Source organism: Xenopus laevis, chromosome 3S (genome assembly GCF_017654675.1).
Source record: "Xenopus laevis strain J_2021 chromosome 3S, Xenopus_laevis_v10.1, whole genome shotgun sequence".
NCBI classification, from domain to species: Eukaryota; Metazoa; Chordata; class Amphibia; order Anura; family Pipidae; genus Xenopus; species Xenopus laevis.
This window is the reverse complement of record NC_054376.1, coordinates 16455821-16483580: the sequence shown is the minus strand read 5'-3', so window position 1 is coordinate 16483580 and position 27760 is coordinate 16455821. Positions and strand designations below refer to the sequence as shown.

Here is a 27760-nt window from a genome sequence, read left to right as displayed (position 1 = left end):
TTATATTGTACGCTCTATTACAATACATTGTGTACTGCCTACTGAGAGTATTAATTTGTGTCTATATAACACCATGTGCAATTCATATTACATAGCTAAACTCTGTTTTTATTTGGCTGTTTCTCTGTTCTTATTTCAGTTACTGGCAAATGTGGTAATGCCTAGGGCCTGTTTGTTTTCTCAGTTATTATAAGCAAGTATAAATTATGTTTTTTATTTACAATGACTCCTTATTTTAATATTTACAGTGTGGGACAGGGGTGGGGTCAAGGGCAGATTTCAATTCAATTGAGCGTTCCCAGCATAAGTTGCACTTCTAAGTTACGGCACGTCATGGTACAGTTGAATGCATTGCTGATTTATGGCAACTGTTTTGTTCATCACCTTGAGTGACAGTTTTTCCTTTGTGCATGTTGGCTGAACAAACCTGCAGAACAGGTCCTACTGGGTGACCCAAAGTGAAGCACTTATATAAATCCCAAATAAGCTATGAAAAAAGAACAGTGTTGTGTATACCAGTAGTGCTTTATAAAGATATGCATACATGCATTTGGCACACCTTCTAACAAAATGTCCTACTCTGCCTATTGCCTCTTTTACATTTGCTGATTGTAGAAATGATATTCCTGCTTGAATAACACTATTTCCAGTCCTTCCATTTATGCTTTTTATGGGCTGCTTATCTAAATGGAGTGTATGGATATAAAGTTTTAATATCTAATAACAACCCTTAGTAGTGATGGGTGAATTTGGACCATTCCCGGGAAATTCGCAAAACTGCTTACATTTTCGCACATACAGATTTTTTTTTACGCCGGCAAATTTTCGCAAAATTTATTAGCTGGCGGCGAATCGCAGAAATTTGCCGTGAATTCGCACCTGACGAATAAATTCGCCCATCACTAACCCTTAGGTCATCATATACAGCCAATCTCATTTGTTTGGAATAATATAATCTTGACTAGTTTGTTATCCTTGAATTAAATAGTGTACTGGTTAGAGAGTCATACTTTCCCCAAACAAGACATGTTCACCTATCAGTCCAAAAGGGACATACACTAGTTCATCCCATTAACATACTCCCTCCGGTACATGTCATAAAACATCCACAATTCTTCCAATGTAATGGTGCAAACCAACAATTCAAAGAAACCCATGGGTTAAAGTATCTTTAGCTTTTAGATCATCAAATGATCATTTCGATCTCTGATCTTATAGGGTTTCAGAGTCTACATTCTGTACAGTAGTTACTGATGCAGTCATTGCACAATGGTAGGGTATGTTGGGTTGTACAGCTGATGAAAGCCACAGCTACACATGTGTAGGTGGGTTTCCATTTTCACACGCATGTTTAAAACTTCCATGAAAGGTAGTCTGTCGAAATGTGAAGGAGTGGCCTCTCATTGATCCATCAGGTTGGCTGTTCTGAAGTGTATCCTTGCAACCAAAAAAAGTCATGAAGCCATGTCTGTAATTCTTGTTCATCCAACCATAAAGAAAGGGGTTGACAAAGGTAGAACACATTGCAATGACATGGAAAATGGTATAAAGGAGCTTATTCTCATGAAATGTTACAGTCCACTCCAGATCTATCGCCAACTGGAAGATATGAAAGGGGAGCCAGCACACAGCAAACACTACAACCATCAACACTAGCATTTTGGTAGTTTTTTTTCTTCTCTGCTGGCTCTCACTCCTGGTTGTTGGGCTGATATGGTTCTTTAATTTAAACCATATTCGGAGATAGGCATAACATATGACAGCAAGTGGTAAGGCATACTGTAAAATCAGCATGGACAAGCTATATATGGTGGAATCCCTGTTATATGTCCACTTTTCAGCACACACTGCTATCTTTAGATTGATGGGCGGCAAGTCCTCATACCGGTATTCCCTAAAAACAGCCAGAGGTATTGCCAAGATGGCAGCAGTTATCCAGGCAATGCTGATAATAAGAAAACTGAGATTCTTAGAGATCCGGCTGTTGAGGTGGAAAACGATGCACCAGTACCTATCCAATGCAATGACTATTAAGGTAATGGTAGAGACATTGACACTCATAGCTTGAGCATAAGGAAACAGATGGCACAAAACTAATCCAAATTTCCATTCGTCCATGAGTGTATACACCAGAGTAAATGGCAGGCAGAGACTGTCCACCATAAGGTCTGCAACTGCCAAGTTGGCAATAAAGAAATTGGTCACGGTTCGCATATTTTTAAACTTCACTATCATGTATATTACCAGGGAATTCCCAATCAATCCCAAAAGGATAATTAAAGAGTAAGCTGCAATAAGAATCACTTGAACCCCCACCAGCTTGGTGCTGTCCATCATGATATTGTTGGCACCATGGAAAGTATGGATAGATGTCGACATACTCTTTGAATGCAGTCCTCTTGAGCCCAGTTCCTCAGTTGGGTTAGTCTGCTTTAGTGTTCCCATTGCTGGCTGTTTTTTTGAAAAGCTGTTTTTAACTGATCTAGTAAGAAACAAAAAACAAATTTTTGGTGTTGCCTTAAAATGGTGTGCAAAGTTTTGCAACAAAGTGTAGCATTGGAAACATTACTTATCATGAAAATGAAAAACATAGTTTTTAGCACACATATGCCACATTGGACACATATCTACTTTATTTATCTCACCCTACCTCTGTGTAGAACCATCTTGTATAAACCCAAGAACTTCCTTTCAGCTGGAGCCCTGGTTTCTTGGTTTATAAGAATGGATATGAATACTCTCATTTATCCAGGTCATGATATACAGTCTAGTAGAATGAATTCAAACGCAAATTATGTCTAAATGTCCAGTTGCCTTTGAATTAGTTCTACTAAGTTCTTTTTATAAGAATGGCATTTCTAACAATAGGCATAGTGAAATATCATCCTTTCAATTCTGAACTTTGAGAAAAGTTCTGATTCTGAAAGGCTGGGTTTCTGTTTGAGCAGTTAGTATTTAAAAAAACCTTTAAATATAAAAGCATAAAAATATAGAGAAAAAACTAAAGACCACCCAGGTCTGATACATTTAGGTCTTTACCATGCTGCACATAAAAGAATCATAATTGTAATCACTGATCCCTGTTCCAGAGCTAATTCTCTGACTCCAGGTCAGAGGTACAAAATAAAAGTAAAATAGAATTTTTTAAATGAAATGAATAGCTGCAGAACACATTACAATATAAGCCCTGTTTATGCTAAACGTGAACATATTGCCCTTTATATATTATAGTGACAAACATATTGACAAAGTAAGATTATAGTGCATTTTTTTGCAGTTCAGCGCTAGTCTTTATATCATTTTCTTCTGCAGCAACACTTTTATGAAAAGGTGTAAAAAAGATTTCTCATTTATTTACAGTGCGTGAGGATGGGAAGCTGGCAGGGGAGACCTTGAGGTGCTTTTAGGAAATTTACTTTACAGATTCACCGCCGCAGTGTCTGGAATGCAGGGATGCTGTGGTTCCTAGCTACTCCAGGAATGTAAATACATAATGAATCATTAATATCCCTCCCCAGGGGGGTAGAAAATGTTCTGGCTTCTCACTTGGTAGTAGTATGTCCTACGGGTAACTGCTGATTAATCTAACAACCACACATTTATTTTAAGATTTGCCATCAGAACATAACATTTCTATTTGAAGAATAACAAAAATACCTATACCAGCGGTGCATTAAAGTGTGCAGCTGCCTAAAACATGACCCCCTTCCCAGCACATGTAATGATCCAGTAGCTCTGTTACTGGAGTTGAAGTATAGAGTACTGTATTATGTTTTCTAAAATAATGCTGATTTCTATTCACTGCAGGATACTGGGGCATTTTAATAAGCTCTTAAAAAGCTTCCTGTTTTGGGGTGCCATTCCCTTGGCCAGCCTATCCTCTATGACATATATATCTTATAGTAAAGTGCAGGCCAAATCCAAAGCCTGTGGGTCAGGCAGGTTCGGGCTGACATGCGCGCAATATCTTCAGGCCATGGGTGGTCTGAACTTTAGCCTACGTCCACCCTGTCCATGACCTTCTACTGCCCCATTTCCACCTTGGTGTGAGCTCTTTTATATACTCGTGTCGGTCATGGCCCGTCTCCTTCTGTCACATCATAGCGGGTGGGCATGTGCTGGGCCGGGTAAGGGTCGGGTACAGGTCGAGTTTTAGTCAACCAGCACATCACTAGTGTCTTGACGTAATAGAAAGATGAAGTGTCTTGACTTGCATTTCCCTACCAGTGTGTAGAGTAGGATAATTAAATTGGGTGTAAACCTTCTATAAATCTCTTCCACTGCATGACTACCTGATTAAATTATGGTCCATTACAAGTTAATTGGACCAGTATCAACTTTTTTTTATTTTGTGCAGATTTAATAACCTGGTGGGACCTGCCAGCCTAGACCTGCTCTCTGCTAGTAACTTCTGAACCCCATCCAAATACGAAGGCAAGTGAAAGGTACATGTGTGGGGAGAGGGGGCTTTTGGTTTCAAGCATGGACACCACTGGGAGCCCTGAAGGGGTGTTGTGGTCCCTGAGGTGGTAACCTAGGTGGCCCCCAGCCTCCCTAATCCGATGCTGTGGTTACTAGCCCCTTGAATACAACATTGCCTGTGTTAGAAAGCACTGTATCCAGTTTTAATACACATAGAGCATTTTTATTATCATAAAATAAACTTTATTACCAATGCAGTGACTTCATCTGGATTTGACTGTGAATAACTGCCCACTTAAAGATTATGGGAGAGTTTTATCTCTTTTGCAAAATCAAAAGTAGGGATGAGTGTATTGATCCAGAAGAAACTTCCAACTTGCAAGAAACTTAATTTACAGCAGATAACCTAAAGCTGGCCATTCTGATTTTATTCTTTGACTGACAAAAGTTTGGATAACAATCGTTTGTTTCGATGCCACAATCTTAAACTAACCATTCAGATTTAAATTGTAAGATGAAAGTAGGAAACATAAGAAATCAGATTATGCTGTAGCCATTAATTCAATAAAGAAATCACTTGAAAAAAGGCCACGCAGGCCTGAAACGTTGTTCGTTCGAGATCCAAGCCAGAAGCCCAATAAAGGCTTTTTAAGATTATACACAATTTGGATGGTGCTGTGATTTCGTTATTGAATTATCTAGTCAGTTGGAGTGGACAACCTTGCAAGTGCACCTGTCTATCGAGCTTGTGGTTTGGGTGAGTGCTGACCAATTGTTCCAGTTCCATGCAGTCATTAATTGACAGACAGCAATTGTATAAAAGTTATGTCAATGAAATAGTAGTGACAGCCACCCATGCAAAGATATTATTATTAACCAAAAGAAATTTTCCAACTTCTCCAATCGACTAAACGACCAATCGCCCTTAAACAACTGATCACCATGGTATGAAAAATGTTGGGATGATCCACAGGTTGTAATAAAAGTTGGTAAAGGAAAAAATATTCACAATATGAAACAAACAAATTTTCCTTTGCGCAAATTTAATATAGCTTTTGCAAACCCGTAAACTGTTTAGCGACCACTTCTGACAGTGGAAGAAGGTTTGCGAATTTTATAGTTTGTGCCAGTGCACAGTGAATGTAATACAACTGCTTACTGAAAAATTTGTTATGTTTGCTCTAAAAGATCGTTGAAGCACTCCTTAAAAGTGGGCAATGCAAATGAAAATTCACAATGCAATAACAGTTTAAGGAAAAGTATTACATTGCAAATTTTTATTCTTATTTGTACAAATTGTTTTGCTCTTTGCGACTTTTATTACATTCCCCCATATATCTTAACATATATATTACCATATATCTTAACAGCTATGGCCATCTTAAGTTATAATGGTTTCTAATAATTGAGTAAAAAAATCCTTTCTTGATGATTCACAGATTCAAATTATCAAATGAGCAAATTAGGATTAGAATGAATTGGTTTAGGTTAAGGGCACATGGGCAGATTCTGGGAGATTAGGCCTCACAAGGAAACTTCGTGCGACTTCGGAAAATGAATCGCTGCTATTGCCATGTTCATTATAACCGGCAGGAAGGTAGGGGAAGGCAGTTTTGGGAGATTGTCGCCCCGAAGAAGAGGAGATTTGTCACCGGGTCGACTAATCTCCCCGAATCTGCCCGTGTGCCCTTACCCTCATAGACCCAATATATGACACTGGGAATTTATTCGAGTGTGCGTATCCCCACAGCTGTTATCATTTAGAAATCATTTCCAGGGACAATATGCTACTGAGAAATTATCTCATAAAGGGAATTTCATCAAGAATGGGCAGAATGTTCCACAACTTTCTCTTACGCCTTCCCAATGGTCATAGCTATGCACAGATGTGTTCCAAGCCCCCCAATTTCAATAACTACAGGTTCCCAAATTGTGGACTGGCCCTATAGGGAGGAGGGAATTAATAGCATTAGCTGGGGGTGTCCAGAGTGAAGGTTAGTTAGGAAAATGTTCCTAAATTTGCTGTCATAGATACATCTGGAATGCCAGCTTAATGGTTAAGTAGAGCTAGGACTGAACTAGGGATGCACTGCATCGAGAATTTGGATTCTGTTAAATCCTTGAAATCATGTGATGATTATGTCACACAAACAAGAAAGTAAAAAAAAGTTCAACTGCACATGCAGTGAGCAGTTCTCTTTAACCCTTCCTAGCTTTAACCACTGGATTATTAAGATAAGAAAGCTGATCGGTTTTATACCAGGGACTATAGTGAATGCCTCTGCTGAAGCATACAATAAATTATCACCTAATTATACATCAGTGTAAAATGTTAAAAGCAGTGCAATAACCTGTACCATTATTGTGTCCAGTGACATGTAAAATATTTTACACTTCTGTTACACACTGTGTCAGACTGGCCCACCGGGATACCAGGAAAAGTCCCAGTGAGCCCAGGTGTCAGTGCTGCTAAATATTTGGTCTATTTCATGGCCATTCCCTATTTCTATGAGAAAAAGAGGCTAAATAGATGGAATAATCGATTATAATATGTAAAGAAACAAGACTAGTAGAATAGAGGTTAAGTGAGGAGAGGAAGAATAATAATACTGACAGTGAGCACTTCTGGCTTGGGATGGTGAATACTAATGGAGCTGTAGTAACAAGTTATGATGCAATAGGGTTGAGGTTGGACAAGAAATATTTTTTGCTGTGTACTGCAACTTGCAACGTGCCCATTTTTATATAACTTGTAACCTGCCCATATATAGCATCTGAAGAATATCTGAAGTTCCACTCTGGGAGGGATACTGTCATGGGAAAACACATTTTTTTCAAACCACATCAGTTAATAGTGCTGCTCCAGCAGAATTCTGCAATGTAATCCGTTTCTGAAAAGAGCAAACATATTTTTTTATATTTAATTTTGAAATCTGACATGGGGCTAGACATATTGTCAGTTTCCCAGCTGCCCCCAATCATGTGACTTGTGCTCTGATAAACTTCAGTCACTCTTTACTGCTGTACTGCAAGTTGGAGTGATATCACCCCCCTCCCCACCAGGAGCCTAACAACAGAACAGGAAGGTAACCAGAAAACAGCTCCCTAACACAAGATAACAGCTGCCTGGAAGAGCTGAGAACAGCACTCAATAGCAAAAAGCCAAGTACCACTGAGACACATTCAGTTACATTTGAGAAACAACAGCCTGACAAAAAGCAGTTCCATCTTTCTGAAATCACATGACCAGACAAAATGACCTGAGATGGCTGCCTACACACCAATATTATAAATTAAAAAATAGACTTGCTGTTTCAGGATTTACATTTTACATAGTAGAGTGAATAATTTGTAGTGTAAACAGTGTAATTTAGAAATATAAAATGACACCATAAAAATCATGACAGAATCCCTTTAAGTTTAAGAAAATTAAGGTAAAAAAGTGGGTCATAAGTGTAATTAAGACTTAATTAAATTAAATACCACAATTAGATTCCCAATAAATGATTGGCCTCCAAGTCAAAACACTGTGGACATGGCCCCTCCTCTTGTTATTAAAATTAAATCTCTCGCTGGAATCTTTAATTTTACAAGGGACATGAAAGGGGTAGCCTTTTTTCAATATCTTCAATTCCAGAAGCATCATGGAAACAATATGTGTAGCATTTTTATGTAGTGTCACCATTTATCAGTGCTGAAACAATGCAATATTGGGCACTGCAGCAAAATATATTTAACCGCCCCCAACATACTGTACATACAGCATGAACACACATCTACAATTTTAGGAAGATCTGTTTTGCAGGGAAGAACCTCTGCTTGGACTGCAGTGGCAGCTGGGCCTGCTTTTTTGTTGCTATCTGCTGCACAATTCTTCCAAAGGCTCACCCCATCAAGACCGAGAGGCCAAATTCTACTGAGGATGGTCTACTACTACTTTTATCCAGAGAATGGCCAACCTCTAGGAAGGTTCATACACCAGGTGGGACTTTCTATTCCACTAATCTTTTCATAGTACAACCCAAATATACACAGCTCAATCACAATGCACAATGCAACTCCATGTCTACACAGACATGCAAACACAGACAAAGATAAGCTTTAAATGTATACATGGTACCTGGTACTGTGTGACCCATGTAATAAATCGAGCAAAGTTTGCTACAGGTCTAATAATCCACAGCAACCCATCAGGTGGCAGCATTTACTGGTCTCCCCACTGGAAGAAGAGTCTAAAATGGTTATGTAAAAAAAATGATGTTTATGGCCACCTTTAACCATGTTTCATATGAACTTCAAAAATAGGAGCAAATAAATTCAAGAATCAAAAAAAAGTTTAGTTGTAGTTGTTCAACAGCATAAGAGAAATGTACAGGGAAAATAAAATGTAGTGGGTGTGAGAGTGACTGGAGAAAGCTTATGCTTATTTGATGTAATGTAGGTTTCTCCCTGGCATGTTCCATTGACTTGCTCATTATTCATATGCACTGCAACCATCTACATAGACACAGAAACAAGACTTGTCAAATGTTTAGGTCAGCCAGGCTGAACAAGCAGTTGAACAGGAGGTATAAAAGTGTGGAGGTGATAAACTAAAAGTGAAAAACACAGCAACTAAGTTATCCTAGAATAACATCCAAAATGTGTTTATACAATGTACAGATTCTTCAATCTAATCAGAAACCAACACTGCCCCAGGTCATTGTGGAGGCTGAATTTGAAGCTTAGCATGGTGTCACTAAAACTAGCTGGCTCTGTAACCTTGTTCTCACAGTTAAAATATTTTAAAAAGGAAAATTTTATTGTGTATTGAGCCAGTTAGTGAAATTGTTGTTTATGTTTTTTTTTCAGGAAGAATTTTCTACTAACCTTCTGGTTGCTTGTGTTTTTATTGTGTCTTCTAGCTGTGTTTTGTCAACCTACAACCCTGTCCTTTGCCTTCTACTTGGTGATTTTCAATAAACCTTTGCAAAAACGAGCCAAACTCAAGGCATAGATAGCATCTTGGCTGGTGGGGGAGGAACATAAACTATCCATGTTCGGCTTCAATCTTATTATGCTCCTGATAATTGTCATACGGTGAATGTTTCGGATGAATGATTTCAGAGATGTGCAGACTGGTTTAACAGAATACATATAACTTAAGATAATCATCTCCTCCTGACCTTCCACAGAAAGAGACAGACAGGATCTTGTTATGTATGGCTTGTGGTCAAAGCAGAAAGGAACTGGCTAAGCACTTAATTAAAAGAGATTCAAACTAACATGTCATTTCTTTCCACAAATATCATGTGTTCATTACGACTAATGATAGAACTACAGGTACCAAACATGTGATGTTACAGAAAACCCAATTAAAGTGCAAATACCAGATTCACATATTATTCCCATGCAAAATTAGCTTTAATGATCTGTGGAGAAAGTTCAGAATTGATAAGTAGACAGAGTAACTCATATACTCATATTCTAATTAAATAAATAAAATGAGTTCTAAAAAAGTTATCTATGTTTTCTTGTTTCATGTTTATGACAAGTGGTTGCATCCTTAACAATATGGGATGGCTACATAAGGATACACAGTATTGCGTAATGTTTGGAACCACTTGAAAAGTAAAGGTGTTTCAAAGTCAAGAGTTAATTCACATTGCTTTTTCTTTCAGTAGCTCAACTTTATGCAATCATGCCAAATGTCAGGGAGCCTAGCAGCTCCCAGAGGGAGTAGTCCGGACCAAGGAGGAAGCCAGGTGTTAAGTCCAATTATGCAGTACAAATAAGGATCAGGCATAAACGTAGTAAAATAAGGATCAGAGCCGGGAACAAAGCAGGGCTCAAAACCAGGAATCACATAGTCAATAATACACCCAGGTACTCATAGGATTGCAGACTTATAATTGGGCAGAGTTTCAGCGTCCAGTGCGCCCTTTTATTTTGAACTTTGGCGCCAGCGGTGATGTCACCACGCCTGCGGCATCACGCCATCTTGGATCTTGCGCTGCCGCCAGGAGAAGATGCTCCGCTGAGCGCTCCCGGTGGTCCTGACAGTAACCACCCACAGGGGGCCACTGGACCACCAAGTCTTGGCTTCTGGGGAAACTGATTGTAGAATGCCTTCACCAAGCGTGGAGCATGTACATCAGAGTTTTTCCAATGAACATTCTTTGGGACCAAAACCCTTACATTGGATTAGGAATTGTAGAGTCAAGGATCTTTTCCACTTCGTACTCTTGTTGGCCATCCACGGATAAAGAAGCGGGAGGAGATTGTTCCAAAGAGAAGCGATTAGTAATTGTCGGTTTCACCAAAGATACGTGGAACACATTGGGAATTCGCATCTCAGGGGGAAGCTGAAGTCTAACAGCCACAGGATTAACAATCCCCTCAATGGAGAATGGACCAACAAATCTTGGACCCAACTTGGGAGAAGGAACTCTTAAGCAAATGTTCCTAGTGGACAACCACACCTTATCACCAACTTTGTATGGAGTAGAGGACCTGCATCTCCGATCAGCAAAAGTCTTGTGCACTAGAGCACTCTTCTCCAAACTTGATTTGGTCGCAGCCCAAAGAGCAGACATATGGGCTGCATCATCGTCAGACAAAACGAAGGCTTGTAGGAAGGCTTGAGGGTGCTGTCCATACACAGTCATATACGGAGATCTTCCAGTAGAAGTGTGGCATGCATTATTATGAGCGAATTCCGCCCACTGGAGGAGATCAGACCAGTCATCCTGACAAAGGGAAACATGATTCCTCAAGAATTGCTCCAAAGCTTGATTCACGCGCTCCGCTGCCCCATTGGTTTGAGGATGATAAGCAGAGGAGAACTGAAGAGTGATACCTAAGTCTTTACATAAGGAGCACCAGAACTTAGCTGTAAATTGAGATCCCCTTACAGAGACTATCTCAGCCGGGAAGCCATGCAACCTGAAAATAAATTGGATAAAGAGCTGAGATAGTTCCACTGCTGAAGGAAGTTTTCGCAAAGGGATAAAATGTGTCATCTTGCTGAAGCGGTCAGTAACTACCCAGATCACAGTGTTCCCTCTTGATGGTGGTAGTTCTACAATAAAGTCCATTGCTAAGTGAGTCCACGGACGAGCGGGGATGGGCAGAGGTTGTAATAACCCGCTAGGGCGAGTATCTTTACGGATAGTCGGTCACCAGACTAGGCCTCGTAACAGCTCACGAGTCTTTTCAGGACCAGAATGTCCAGCTTGCTTGGAACAATGAGTCTGTTGTAGGATGGGCAGTTGAAGCTCAGAGGGTACAAATGACTTCCCAATGGGGGTATCCGTAGGAGAAGAAGACTGGCCAGCCAAGATTTGTTCAACAAATTGAGGGGATAGAGATGCAATAATTTTGACAGGGGGAATAATTATGGTTCTTGTCTTTCATTAAAACCATCCACTGGAGTGAAACTTCGGGATAGGGCATCAGCTTTCCGATTCTTGGAGCCAGGGCGAGTTAAAGCGAGAAAAGGAGAAAGCCCACCTTGCCTGTTGGGGATTCAACCTCTTGAGAGATTGTATGAACTCTAAGGGGTAGTTTTATCAAAGCGTGAAGTTCCGCCACTAGAGTGAAATTCCGCAGCTCTCAGTTCATTTCTGTGGGATTTTGAAAGGCGTATTTATCAATGGGTGAAAGTGAAAGTTCACCCTTTGATAAATACGCCTATAAAAATCCCATAGAAATGAATGGAGAGTGGCGTGATTTCACTCTAGTGGCGGAACTTCACTATTAACTTCACTCTTTGATAAATATACCCCTAAGTTTTTATGGTCAGTATAGATAGTGACTGGGATCGAAGCTCCTTCAAGAAGGTGACGCCACTCCTTGAGAGCAAGCTTTACTGCCAAGAGTTCACGATTCCCAACGTCATAATTCTGCTCTGCAGGAGAGAACTTTTTGGAGAAGTAAGCACAATGATGTGCTTACTTTTTTTATGATAGCATCGGCTCCAACTTCAGAAGGATCCACCTCAATAAAAAAGGGTAACACCGGATCTGGATGTCGGAGGACAGAGGCAGAGGTGAAATCATCCTTCAGGGACTGATATGATTCTAGAGCTGAAGGGGGCCATGAGTTGGGTTTACCCCCTTTTCGGATGAGAGCAAGAATAGGAGCAATGCGAGAGGAGAACCTCTTGATGTACTGCCCGTAGTAATTTGCAAACCCGATGAATCTTTGTATTGCCTTGGTGCTCAAAGGAAGGGGCCACTCCTCGATCGCGGACACTTTAGCAGGATCCATCTCGAAACCCTCTGGGGAGATGTTATAGCTGAGGAAAGGGATCTTGGCCACTTCGAAGACACATTTCTCAATTTAAAGGGAGTTCTTCCTCAAACGAGAGAGTACCTCCTTCACCTAGGAGCGATCACTTTCCAAGTCCTTGGAGAAGATTAAGATGTTATTAGCGACCCGACCCGGGGTATCAAAAACAGTTCGGAAAGCCTGAAGGAACGGCAAAGGTCAAAGGATAATTTTTCTCCCAGAGAGATGTTGCCCACTCCAGACGATACATCACATACCACACCGTGGCACGTTCACTGGAGTACTGCAAGGGTTAGTAACTCTAATTGGATCTGGCACTGCGTAGCGAAACCTCTGCAGGCTTGAGGATCCCCATTATAGCGAGTAGGGATGGGCGAATTTGACCCATTTTGTTTAGTCAAAAATTCGCCGCTGGCGAATTGTTGCCGACACCCATAAAAGTCTATGGGTGTCAAAAAAATGTTGATGCGCGGCAAAAAAATTTTTGCCGCTAGTCTTTTTTTTTTGCCGCACGCCGCCATGCAAGTCTATGGGCGTCATTTTCATGGCGAAACAAGGCGAAAAAATTTGCCCATCCCTAATGGCGAGGTGGAGGAGGCGGTTCGCAGCAGGAGGAACAACGGCTGCAGGAGGATTACCAGCAGCTGGAGACACAGGAGGCATACGGGAGAAGAGAGAATCGAGTACTTGCCCAATGCGGAACTGCTGAGCTTCATAATCTTCCATGAAGGACGCCAATCCCTGTAGCGCTCATCCGACATCAGGCGTAGCTTCCTCAGTGGGGTCCATGGCCCAATTATAATGTATGGGGGCCTAGCGTCTCCCAGAGTGAGTAGTCCGAACCAAGGAGGAAGCCAGGTGTTAAGTCCAAGTATGCAGTACAAATAAGGATCAGGCACAAACATAGTAAAAGTCCAGGCCAGAGATCAAATAGGCAGGCAGATAAGGATCAAAGTCGGGAACAAAGCAGGGATCAAAACCAGGAATCAATAATACACCCAGGTACTCACAGGATTGAAGACTTATAATTGGGCAGAGTTTCAGCATCCAGGGCGCCCTTTTCCAGGCCGCTATTTCGAACTTCGGCGCTGGCGGTTACGTCATCACACCTGCGTCATCACGCCAGCGCAGCAGCACCCACGTGTACCGCATCTTGGATCTTGCACCGCCGCCGGGAGAAGATGTGCCGCTGAGTGCTCCTGGCAGTCCTGACACCACAGAAGTCTTGCTGGCACTTACAGGACCAAGTAAGTTGTTCTGTTGAATGGAGACTACTATTGACTCTTAGGGGGTTATTTATTAACGTCAAAATGCCATGTACTCATTTACAAACACTCATAATACAATTTTTTTGTGAAAAAAAACCCAACATTTTTTCAGGATTTATTATCCCCCGAGGATGGAAAAAGTCTGAATCTCAGACTTACTGAGGTTGTAAATATGTCAATGGGAGAGGTCCCTATTCTATTTGGAAGTTTCTGTGGTCTGTGTTGGAATTAGCCTGAAAATCCAACTATTTCGGGCAAAAATCTGAAAAACTCTGGCTTTTCTGGAGAAAGCCAGAAAAAATCAAACAATTCGGGAAAAAAATAGATTTTTTCGTGTTTGTCACCAATCTGATTAAATTGTGCTTTTTTAATAATAAATAAGGTCTAATCGTGGCTTCTAGTTTGGTCGGACTTTTTTATTTAATTAGTCAGTAAAATTCGGATTTTGATAAATAAAGCCCTTTAAGTCTGCCTAGTCATGCTAAATAAATACAGCATGAAAAAAAAATATACATTCAATAATATATTCAGTTCAATTTGATGAAGGACTTATCTCTGAAACCAGTGTTTATAGGTCAAAAATCATAGAGATTATTTTCCAATCTGACGAATGTTGGAAGGACTAAATAGCAAAATCTAGAGAATGAATTTCACTAGGCATTTACTATATTCTCATTTCAAGGAGTGCATATTAGCTTCATTATCATTGAAGAGGCCTTTCAGTAGAAACTTAATAATAACTAGAGGGTGTCGTTTCTGAAGAAACCACGGGATGTTGGCTATGAAACGCTATAGGTGTCTTGCCCAGTCGCCCCCGGTGCCTAGAGAGTACACAAAGTCGGTAGAATCCGGATTAAAACGGTGAAATTTAAAGCCAATCCAATTTTACCATTGAAATCCATTCAAATAAACTGGCTATTTTTGGCTCCGCCCACTTTTAAAAATTTGCATCCCAGTCACCCCTTCACCAAATGGACCAAGTTTGAGCACTCTTACATTAACAGTGTAAGATTGACAGGAATTTAAATATTCCCATTGAATAGCGTTTGGTAAAATGTGATTGGCTGTCTTAAGCTCCGCCCAGTTTTCTGAATTTTAACCCCAGTTACCTAGTCATGGTCAGTGCCAAGTTTGGGGCCTCCGGTTTTAAAACTGTGAGAACGGCGGTAATACAAAATTTTACATTAAAGTCAAGAGGTGAAAACTGATTGGCTGTTTTTGGCTCCACCCACTTTTCCTAAATTTTGACCGCAGTCACCCAGTGAGTAATTGAGTCAAGTTTGGTACACCTAGCATTTAAACTGTGATAATAGCAGCAGTTTATCATTTTTCTTTAAGGTCAATGGCTGAAATCTGATTGGTTGTTGTTGCCCCGCCCCTTTTTTCCTAATTATGAACCACAGTCACTCAGTGACTAACATTTCAAAGTTTGTGAATGCTGTGATTTAATGTGTAAAAATGGCAGCATTTTTATTTTTTTCTAGTGAAAATCAATGAATGAAATTCGATTGGTTGTTGGTGGCTCCGCCCACTTTTTCTAAACTTGAAGTGGAAACCCCCAGCGGCCACATTTGTGATATTCAAGGTCCCTGACATCAATACTGTGAGAATGGCAGCCTTCTTAATTGTTCCCATTAAAATCAATCAAAGAAATCTGATTGGTTGGTTTTGGCTCCACCCACTTTTCTTAATTTTAATCCCAGTCCCCCAGTGACCAACTGTGCCAAGTTTGAGGACCCTGCCATTAACCGTCTAAGAGCGGCAGCAGTTTAACATTTTCCTATTTATTTGAATGGCTGAAATTTGATTGGCTGTTGTAGACTCCGCCCACTTTAGGTAAATTTTAGCCGAGTCACCCAGTGACCCACGGTGCCAAGTTTGGGAGAGCTCTAGCTTTAATACTGTGAGAATTACAGCTGTTTACATTTTCTCATTGAAGTCAATAGGGAAAATCTGATTGGTTGTTTGCGGCTCCGCCCACTTTTTTGGTTCCCCAAAATAGGACAGAATTTTTCAGTTTCACCCCATGACTAAATGAGCCAAGTTTGGTGAGTGTAACTTCAAAGCTGTACAAGTGGCAAAAGTTTCAAGTTTTCCAATGAAAGTCTATGGGGAAAAAAGGGGTCGTCGGGGGGTCGCCACAGGGGCACGGAGGTTGGGATCGCTTAACAAAGCACAAGCAACCTATTCGAGTATGAGTCGAACAAGTGTGCAAAGTTTCATAATTGTACTCCTAAAACTCTGGGAGGAGTAGCGTTTAGAAAATTGCTCAATTTTCATTGGGCGTTGGTAGCTCCGCCCACTTTGGGGTGCCCCCCCAAAATACTTATTTTTATTCGGGGTGACATCAACTATATGTGGTCCGAGTTTGGGGACTGTATCTTCAAAACTGTACAAGGCAGCGATTTGAAATTTTTCCCTGTCAATCTCAATGGGAAAAAAAGGGGTCGTCGGGGGGTCGCCACAGGGGCGGGGTGGGTCCCACAGAATTTTTCAGGTTCACCCCATGACTAAATGACCCAAGTTTGGTGAGTGTAACTTCAAAGCTGTACAAGTGGCAAAAGTTTCAAGTTTTCCAATGAAAGTCTATGGGGAAAAATGGGGTCGTCGGGGGTCACCACAGGGGCACGGAGGGTGGGATCGCTTAACAAAGCACAAGCAACCTATTCGGGTATGAGCCGAACAAGTGTGCAAAGTATCATAATTGTACTCCTAAACCTCTGGGAGGAGTAGCGTATAGAAAATTGCTAAATTTTCATTGGGCGTTGGTAGCTCCGCCCACTTTGGGGTGCCCCCCCAAAATACTTATTTTTATTCGGGGTGACATCAACAATATGTGGTCCGAGTTTGGGGACTGTATCTTCAAAACTGTACGAGTGGCGGCGATTTGAAATTTTTCCCTGTCAAAGTCAATGGGAAAAAAGGGGTCGTCGGGGGGTCGCCACAGGGGCGGGGTGGGTGGGATCGCTTATTAAAGCACAAGCAACGTACTTTGCTATAAGAGGAATAAGTGTGGAAAGTTTGGCGCTTGCACCCCTAAAACTGTAGGAGGAGTAGCGTTTAGAAAATGGGGTTCGCCAATAATAATAATAACTAGAGAGGTACATTTCCTGAAGAAAATGTGAGTGGTGCTTGCCGTGGCAAAACTCAGGCCCCCCATATATGTTGGGTGTCTTGCCCAGTCGCCCCTGGTGCCTAGAGAGTACACAAAGTCGGTAGAATCCGGATTAAACCGGTGAAATTTAAAGCCAACCAAATTTTACCATTGAAATCAATCCAAACAAACTGGCTATTTTTGGCTCCGCCCACTTTTAAAAATTTGCAACCCAGTCACCAAATGGACCAAGTTTGAGCACTCTTACATTAACAGTGTAAGAATGACAGGAATTTAAATATTCCCATTGAATAGCGTTAGGTAAAATTTGATTGGCTGTCTTAAGCTCCGCCCATTTTTCTGAATTTTAACCCCAGTTACCTAGTCATGGTCAGTGCCAAGTTTGGGGCCTCCGGTTTTAAAACTGTGAGAACGGCGGTAATCAAAAATTTTACATTGAAGTCAATAGGTGAAAACGGATTGGCTGTTTATGGCTCCACCCACTTTTCCTAAATTTTGACCGCAGTCACCCAGTGAGTAATTGAGCCAAGTTTGGTACACCTAGCATTTAAACCGTGATAATAGCAGCAGTTTATCATTTTTCATTAAGGTCAAAGGCTGAAATCTGATTGGATGTTGTTGCCCCACCCCTTTTTTTCCTAATTGTGAACCACAGTCACTCAGTGACTAACATACCAAAGTTTGGGAATGCTGTCATTTAATGTGTAAAAATGGCAGCATTTCTATTTTTTTCTATTGAAAATCAATGAATGAAATTTGATTGGTTGTTGGTGGCTCCGCCCACTTTTTCTAAACTTGAAGTGGAAACCCCCAGCGACCACATTTGTGATATTCAAGGTCCCTGACATCAATACTGAGAGAATGGCAGCCTTCTTAATTTTTCCCATTAAAACCAATCAAAGAAATCTGGTTGGTTTTGGCTCCACCCACTTTTCTTAATTTTAATCCCAGTCCCCCAGTGACCAACTGTGCCAACTTTGAGGAGGCTGCCATTAACCGTCTAAGAGCGGCAGCAGTTTAAAATTTTCCTATTTAATTGAATGGCTGAAATTTGATTGGCTGTTGTAGACTCCGCCCACTTTTTGTAAATTTTGGCCGCAGTCACCCAGTGACCCACGGTGCCAAGTTTGGGAGCTCTGGCTTTATTACTGTGAGAATTACAGCTGTTTACATTTTCTCATTGAAGTCAATAGGGAAAATCTGATTGGTTGTTTGCGGCTCCGCTCACTTTTTTGGGTCCCCAAAATAGGACAGAAAAGTCACAACACCCCATTCCCGAATAAGCTGAACGGTTTGACACCTCATTCATGGGTCTGCGACAAACTAATTATTCGATAAATTCCCCATTATAAGTCAATGGGGCAAATTTGGGGACCTCTCCTGCCCCGGGGGTAAAACTTATACCCTCGTGTGGGGTATCATCTGACACAGGTCGCAAACCTCTTCAAATGTGGTAAATTTAACGTTTCTACAAGATTCCCTCTCTGCGCTAGAATCCGTCAAAAGTTGGCCTCAATGTTAATCTATGGGACTTTTCGGGGTGGTTAATTGCCCCCGCAAGGGGCAATTAACCACCCACCCCTTAGAAAAGTCATACCACCCCATTCCCGATTAAGCCGCACGATTTGACACCTCATTCATGGGTCTAGGACAAACGGTGCGGGACTAGTTACGCGCCAAACTTTCATACGGAAGAAGAATAAAAATAAGTTTGCAAGATAACAGTAGTGATGATTTGCTTCGCAAGCACCACTAATAAGTTTGCAAGATAACAGTAGTGATGCTTTGCTTCGCAAGCACCACTAATAAGTTTGCAAGATAACAGTAGTGATGCTTTGCTTCGCAAGCACCACTAATAAGAAGAACGAGCTGAACTCGAAGAACAGTATGTTGGCTATTTCATAGTCAACATAATAAGAAGAAGAAGAACGAGCTGAACTCGAAGAACAGTATGTTGGCTATTTCATAGCCAACATAATAATAAGAAGAAGAACGAGCTGAACTCGAAGAACAATATGTTGGCTATTTCATAGCCAACATAAGAAGAAGAAGAACGAGCTGAACTCGAAGAACAGTATGTTGGCTATTTCATAGCCAACATAATAAGAAGAAGAACGAGCTGAACTCGAAGAACAGTATGTTGGCTATTTCATAGCCAACATAATAACTAATTAGTTAAGAGATAACCCAGAGAACACTTTGCTAGTGTGTTGAAAAAAGATATCTATCTATTTTCATGAGCAGGATCCTGTAGCTTACAACCAATAATGGGTATCACCCAGATAATACAGACAAAAGGTAAGTGTCTGAGGGGCCGATTCATCAAGGGTCGAATATCGAGGGTTAATTAACCCTCGATATTCGACTAGGAACTAAAATCCTTCGACTTCGAATATCGAAGTCGAAGGATTTAGCGCAGATAGTACGATCGTACGATCGAAGGATTATTCCTTCGATTGAACGATTAAATCCTTCTAATCGAACGATTTGAAGGATTTAAATCCAACGATCGAAGGAATATCCTTCAATCAAAAAAACTTAGGAAAGCCTATGGGGACCTTCCCCATAGGCTAACATTGACTTCGGTAGCTTTTAGCTGGCGAACTAGGGGGGCAAATTTTTTTTTAAAGAGACGGTACTTCGACTATCGAATCCTTCGATAGTCGTAGTCGAAGGTCGAAGTAGCCCATTCGATGGTCGAAGTAGCCCAAAAAAACTTCGAAATTCGAAGCTTTTTACCTTTGAATCCTTCACTCGAAGTTAATGAATCGGCCCCTGAGTGTTAGAGCTCAAGGAATAGAGCAAATATGCACTTTGCAAAATAATATCACAATTTCTGCAGCCTGTGTGTTATAATAGATGATCAAGTTAATTTTAACCTATCACAATATGTCACCAGCCCTTTTAAACATCACTCCACTAGGTAAAAGCAATGTCCTCTAACAGCTCAGGATATACCCGGCCATGGAGAAACCCAAGTGGGCTAATGACCTTTCTTCCGCTTCTGCTTATTCAGGTAAATGAGAATATTCCATAAATTCCTTCAAGTAGTGCAAGGTTCAGTGAACTCAGTTATTGTAAAAACCAGGGCCTTTATATGACAGAAACTGTGGCAGACCTGTCAGAGACCTAGGGCAGTGGGGGCCCCAGAGAGGAACAATAGCCAAATTCATGGACCTTGGGGGCAGGGTTTAAAGGGCATGTAAAGGCAAAAAATTACTTCCTTACTTCCCAGCCATGGAGAACTCAAGCAGCTTTGTTTATGATGATCCCTAAGCAGCCCAGACCAAACTGAGCATGTGCACAGTCTAAGGGGCCGATTCACCAAGGGTTGAATATTGAGGGTTAATTAACCCTCGATATTCGACTGGGAATTAACATCCTTCGACTTCGAATATCGAAGTCGAAGGATTTAGCGCAGATAGTACGATAGTTCGTTCGATTAGAAGGATTTTAATCCAACGATCGAAGGAATATCCTTCGTAGTCGAAGGTCGAAGTAGCCCATTCGATGGTTGAAGTAGCCCAAAAAAACACTTCGAAATTCGAAGTTTTTTTTACTTCGAATCCTTCACTCGAAGTTAGTGAATCGGCCCCTTAGTCTTGCAAAGATTACAAGTTGGTGACCCCCTGTAGCCAACTTTGAAAGCATAAATGATTTGTTTGATTAGGCTTGTGGTGCAGTAAGTTCATGTTTATGCTTAGTATACAAAATACAGCATTTCTAGCCTTATTCTATTTTAGACTTTACATGCCCCTTTAAGTGCAGGTGAGAAATGTGTTGTTCCCGTTGAAAGGAGAAAATAATAAATATGATAAAATAAATGTTTTTCACTAAACACAATATCATTAGTCAACCTATTTTAATTATATATATCACATTGTCTCTTTAACAAAAAGAAGAAAAATATAAAGGTACCTCTTTGTACTTAAGCCCCCAGCTTAATCAGTTATAACTCCAATGCAAAATAATAGAGCTTCAGAAAATGCAGTGAACACACAACTAAAACAATTAGTTGAAAGGGTGATTTTAGTGATAAAAATAGCCTTTAGAAAAGAGGCAGCCTCCCTATGCCTTATATATTGCTGCATGGCTGTTATCTTTTTTTTTGTAGCTAGGGCTACCACATTTCCTGGAAAAAATAATAGCCTTTCTATCTATGTTATCTATCTTTCTTATTAATTACATTGTTGTTAAAAATCAATTTGACCAGCCAGGCTGCCAGGTGGCAAACCTACTACAGCTGATCATATGAGTTTTTTTTTCATGAAGGTCTTGCATTTATTCTTTGTGTGTTCTATGAAGAATGATTATTCAACCTGTTATTAAACTGTAAAAAAAAAGCCCAGTGCTAATTTCTCTCAGCCATCTCCTGTAGGGGCCAGTGTCGGACTGGGGGGCCCGGGGCCCACCGGGACTTCTGTCCAGGGCCCCCCTTGCTGCGCCGCACCTTACAGTGCAGTGCGCTCCCTTCCTTCTGTGCGGTGCGCATGCGCAGACGGTGCGGTGCTGGCGCGCATGCGCAGACGGTGCGGTGCTGGCGCGCATGCGCAGACGGCGCGGCGCTCCGGCTTTTTTTTTATTTTACATAACACGATTGGGGTCTGGCCCAGCGGGGGCCCATGACGGGTCAGGGCCCACCGGGTTTTTTCCCGGTTTCCCGCCGGGCCAGTCCGACCCTGGTAGGGGCTGATTCACAAAAGGCTGATATTCCTTAATGCACAGTTTTGCGCGTTATTTAAAGAACCTTTCATCAAAGTATTTTTGCATGCGTTAATAGACATATTGCAAACGTTAATTCTACATTTCTGCACAGCGCTATTCTAATCGCATTTCGATATTTATGGAATCGAATTAATCCTAATGCATTATTCACTAAAATCTTTAAAGCGATAAAAGCATAAAATAGTGTGATAATTACTGTGAAATTTAACACCTTCCAGGAGTTGGCATTACAAAACAACATCGGATGGATTAACAGAGGAAGATGTAGTGAGGAGCTGTAGGGCAGCAATTAAAGACATTTATGAGGGGAACTGGAGACATTTTCATGATACCTTGGGCAGATCCAGAATGCACTGTGTTCTGTGTCATGGAATTATATTAAGTTTCCCAGGGAAAGCAATGACTAGAATACTGTAAAAAGAGACTTCTACTCGAATCAAAGTAATAGTGCATTTGATCAAATTCGATTCTAAGTTTTTTCAAAGTCCACCAATTGACTCCGAATAGGTTCTAGGATGTCCCCCATAGGCTAAAACAGCAATTCGGCAGGTTTTAAATGGCGAACCTTTGATAAATCTGTCCCATGGTGTGCACCCCTATTATAATATAATAGTTACTGTATTACTGGATTATATGAAGCTCCAGTAAATTCACTTATCCCTGTGAGTGCCCTGTGAGTGTGTTTGTTACATACTCTGCCTGTGTGTGCCCTGCTCTGCCTGTGTGTGACATGCTCTGCCTGTGTGTGACATACTCTGCCTGTGTGTGCCCTGCTCTGCCTGTGGAACATAAGCCAGGTATTTGTTCTGGGGGTTTGTTAGCATTTGAAAAAAAAAATTGTTAGGGGCCCCTAAGGTGTTTAATCATGTGCTGGGGGTACTGAGTTATCCACAGGGGATGTGGAAGCATATGGATTTATGGGTATGTCTTAATATGACAACTTTTTTCACATATGAGTGATAAGTGATATCCCTGCAGTGAGCACCAACCATTTAGTTTTTTGTGTGCTTAATGTGGATATGGTCTTGTGGTAACATGTGTGTGGTTTAAAGTGGGTGTGGATTTAAAAACAGGGAGTGGTCAACACTGGCTTCCATTATTGGCCCTCCACTATGGAGGCCAGAAAAATGTCAGCCCTCGATAACACAGAAGTTGGACAGCACTGATATATATTATCTAATGCAGTGATCCCTAACCAATGGCTTGTGAGAAACATGTTGCTCACCAACCTGTTGGATGTTGGATGTTGCATTCAGTGGCCTGAAAGCAGGTGTTTATTTTTTATTTCTTGGCTTAGAGGCAAGTTTTGTTTTTATAAAAACAGGGGTTCTGCCAAACAGAATTTCCTGTAGGCTATTGGTCCACATAAGAGCTACCAAATGGCCAATCACAGCCCTTATTTGGTACCCCAGGAACGTTTTGGATGCTTGTGTTGCTCACCAGCTTTTTTACATTTAAATGTAGCTCATTGGTAAAAAAAAGGTTAGGGCCACTCTGGGAATTCCCTGCCACTGAAAAGCTGCTCAGGTGAGTGGTGAATGGTTTTCAAGAACACACAAAGTCCAGTTGCTTTATAATTATATCTACTAGATACTGTATACAGGATAGGATTCGTTATCCAGAAACCTGCTATCCAGTAAGCTCTGAATTATGGGATGGGCATCTCCCATATACTCTATTTTAATGAAAAATTCAAATTTTAATAAATGATTTCCCTTTTCCCTGTAATGATAAAACAATACCTTGTACTTGATCCAAATTAAGATGTTTAAATGATTTTTAACAGACATATGCAGATCCAAATTAGGTTAAGACCCCATATCCGGAAAACCCTATGTATACCTGTACCAACTGAATATTGCATGTTCAATGCAACATGTCTCACTTGCTAACTCCTGATCTTTATATAAAATTCTACAAGAGATATGTGGATGACCTGCTCTTTATTTGGGGAGATACACAGGTTGAGTTTAATAATTTTGTTGACAAAATAAATCAGAATGATTGTAATTTACGGTTTACAAGTGAATTTAGTCAAAACAAAATTAGTTTTCTCGACCTGGAACTCACCCATAAGAGTAGGCATATAGTAAGTACAGCGTTTCGGAAAGAGACTGCAGGCAATACATTACTCAGAGCTGATTCATGCCATCCAAAACATGTTTTCAAAGCCATACCATTCGGACAATTTCAACGACTCCGACGAAATTGTAGTACGGATGAAGAGTTCGTTAAAAAATCGGTTGATCTAAAAAACCGTCTCCTCCAGAGAAACTATTCCTTTAATCTTCTGGAATCGTCTTTTCTAAAAGCATTTAGGACTGACCGAATGACCCTTTTGAATGATCATAAAAAAGTAAGAAATAAAGATAGTGATAACGACAAAATAAATGATAAACCCATGTTTATTACTTCCTTTAGCAGGCAATACCAGAAGATCAAAACAATCGTTAAGAAAAATTTACCCATTTTGTTCAATGATGAAAGTCTGCACAACATTCTCAAGGATGGTTGTAAATTCGTCACACGACGAGCACCTACATTAGGTAACCTATTGGCACCTAGTGCTGTACCAGGCAAAGTAAAAGGAGGAACCTGGTTACAAACGAAAGGCACCTATAAATGTGGTGCAAATAGGTGCGTTACATGTGAAAGGATTTTAGTATCTAAGGAGTTTAAAAGTAACAGCACAGGCAAATCCTTTAAAATGAATCATTTCATAAATTGTAACACTAAGTTTGTTATTTATTTACTTAGTTGTTCAAAATGTGGCATACAATATGTCGGGTGCACTTCCAGAAATTTAAAGAATAGAATCAGGGAGCATATTAATCATATAACATCTCAGAGAAATTCCTCAGTAGTTTCGAGACATTTTCTTGAATGCGGCAATGGAGACATTAAATATCTGGATATTCAGGGTATAGAAAAAATTGAGCCTGCGTATAGAGGAGGGAACTTAATGGAGAAACTTCTCCATAGAGAAGCTTTTTGGATTTTCACACTAGGGACTCGACAACCTACAGGTCTCAATTTTAGATTTGATATAGCCTGTCATGTTTAGGCTCCTGAGTACCCTGGTGTGAGTCCTTTTTCTGAATACTTTATCACTATTTTCTGAATTCCTTATTTTTATTTTTATTTTTATTTTTATATGTCCATTTGCTTAAAAATTCCTGACTATTCCTTAAGCATGTCTCATTTCTTGAAACTATAAGCCTTTAAAACCGATTCTTTGAAAAGTTATGTTTATTTGTAGGTACATATAACGCTAGCAACCAAGATCGCTGCGCTTTTTAGTCTCAATTTTTAGCTACAACTTCAGCTTTGATTTACATTGTTTCCTTAGTTTTTCCTTAGTTATCCTCGTTAAGTCGTTTCCACCTGAGTAAAATTCAATAACTATATAGAACCGTACAGAGCTTTGGCTTAAAATGTTTGCCGAAAATAAATAAGAGTTAATAAAAAGAATCTCAATTGATCAAATATGCTCTGAAATCCTATGGATTTATTATATATATTTAAAAAGAGAAAAAGAAAAAAAGAAAAAAAGAAAAAAGATTCAAGCGTGAAGCAATTTAATTCTCTGGTTTTCAACAGAACTGATGATTATACTACACCATTATTATATTATTATATATGTATTTCTTTTAGGTTCTATTTCATTTCTTTGATGAGCTTTTTTTCAATAGCATTTTTTCCTTATAATATAAAGGTTTTAAGATTATTTGTTTAAAAACGGCATTTTAAGGTGCACTACAGCTTTGAAATAGTTAATATCAGGAGTTTCCAATGAATGTTAAATACCGGCTTTGATCGGATTACTAGCGTAGGATGATGTCATTTCCTTAAAACTCCTTTAAAAAGCCGTTAGAAGTTTCTGTGAAATTATGCCTATGACTACGTATCGCTTAGATAAGAAACGCGTCAGGATGCATTGGTTTTAATGTATTTTGAAATAAAGCAATAATTTTTACTTACTACAAGAGGTTTCCGGAGTGCTTGCTGACCTTTTCCTAAACTCCTGATCTTGCCCATCCCTGATCTTGTGTCCCCCTACTACCATCTTCTCTTAAAAGGACCCCTTTTTCTTATTTTATAACGCCTTCTTACAGAGGCAGTATTACTATAACTGCAAGGGTTAGTTATTGAACCTGATTGTTGCGGACACTAAGGGGGTTATCTATTCTAAGTCAAAATGCCAAAGTCCAAATAAAATCTGAATTTTTTGTGAAAAAAAATCACATTTTTCGTGATTTCTTATACTTTGATGATGGAAAAAGTCCGAATCTGAGAAGTCATGAAAATATCCTGATCTGTGCTAGGTTTTGTGCAAAAATCCGAGAATTTTGTGGTATTCTGTTGGAAAATCCGAAAAATTTGTTCGATTCTAATTTTCGTACGCTTTTCACAATTTTTCCACGTTTATTCCCACACTGGAATTTTTCGGTAAAAAGTATTGATAAATAAGGGAAAATAACCCATCTGGATTTGAGTAAATTTCAGGAAATAATGTGATAAATTCTGATTTTGATGAATTACCCCCTAAGGGCTAAAAATACAGTCCCATTGTACTTTTTCAGTTTTCTTTACTTTGAAACCAGCAATCTTTTTCCAAAGTCTACTTTAAAATTCAAAATAACCTTGCAAAAAAAGAAAATATTTTGTTTTGTTTGCTTTTGACAAGGAGAGAGCTTTAGGTAAAAAAAAAAGTTGTATGTGGGGGTGTAGACCTTTATCTACTGTCAAAATCAATCCCACCTCCAGTCACTCCTTCTATGAGACAGAAAGAGCCCCCGCTGCCCTGCTGCTTTCGGCTTCAGAATTGAGCTTTCCTCACCTGCACATGCAGTCAAGAGAAATAATTTCTCTTCATCAGCGCCATTGTGCTACGGCTCAATGAACCATTCTTGCTTTGCAATCACAGGAAAGAACAACTTTGCTGCTGCGTGGAAAAGCTTCATGTGCTCATTTGCCTTTAGTTGCCAATTATGTGCTATGCTTTGGGCACAACAGAACTGAGAAAGCAGCTATTAACATATCTCCTAAGCCGTATTTCTATTCTGCCATCCTGAGCCTGAGGCACCATAATAGCAGCAAAGCAGACATTATTGAAAGTGGGTTTTTTTATACACACATCTGCAGCTAATGCCTTTCAGAGCTCAGTTGTCTTTTTGACTTCCTGAGTGGCAGATTCTTGAGGCTGTTGGTACTTGAAGGGGCCCATTTACTTAGTTCGAGTGAAGGAATAGAATAAAAAAAACCTTTGAATTTCGAATGTTTTATTTGGCTACTTCAACCATCGAATTGGCTACTTCGACCTTCGACTACAACTTCGACTTCGAATCGAACGATTCAAACTAAAAATCGTTCGACTATTCGACCATTCGATAGTCGAAGTACTGTCTCTTTAAGAAAAACTTCGACCCCCTACTTCGCCACCTAAAACCTACCGAGGTGCAATGTTAGCCTATTAGGAAGGTCCCCATAGGCTTCCTAACAATTTTTAGGTCGAAGAAAAATCGTTCGATGGATGGATTAAGATGCTTCGAATCAAACAATTTTTCGTTTGATTGTTCGATCTAACTATTTGCGGTAAATCTTTCTACTTCGATATAAGAAGTCGAAGGATTTACATTCGGCAGTCAAATATCGAGGGTTAATTAACCCTCAATATTCGACCATAAGTAAATTTTTCCCCTAAGAGTTGGTCTCTACTGAAGTGATATGGGAGTCAATGCTCTCAGGAAGAGCTTGAACTAGAAATTGGTAATATTGCCTGGGGCATACAGCAAGAACCTAAGTAGGAACTGTTAATGGAATAGTCCTTAATGGACAACTGAAGGTGGTTCCTTCCCATCTCTATTAATCCCTCTATCTTGTACAGGGCACCTGATTTGCTGAGATGCATGAAACGATTTGTAGATGGCTAAGACTTAGAACTGTGGTATAAACAGGA

General features: G+C 40.2%; 1 protein-coding gene across 1 annotated transcript in view; it reads right to left on the bottom strand.

Annotated features, from left to right (window-relative positions):
- Positions 1 to 849: 849 nt before the first annotated feature.
- The window catches only part of LOC108712452 (neuropeptide Y receptor type 2), a 41723-nt gene continuing 14812 nt past the window's right edge, over positions 850 to 27760 (bottom strand). The window contains exon 2 of the mRNA XM_018254661.2: positions 850 to 2482. Within this exon, the coding sequence (XP_018110150.1) occupies positions 1312 to 2445 (1134 nt within the window). The 5' untranslated portion in view covers positions 2446 to 2482 and the 3' untranslated portion in view covers positions 850 to 1311. The remainder of the gene's footprint in view (positions 2483 to 27760) is intronic.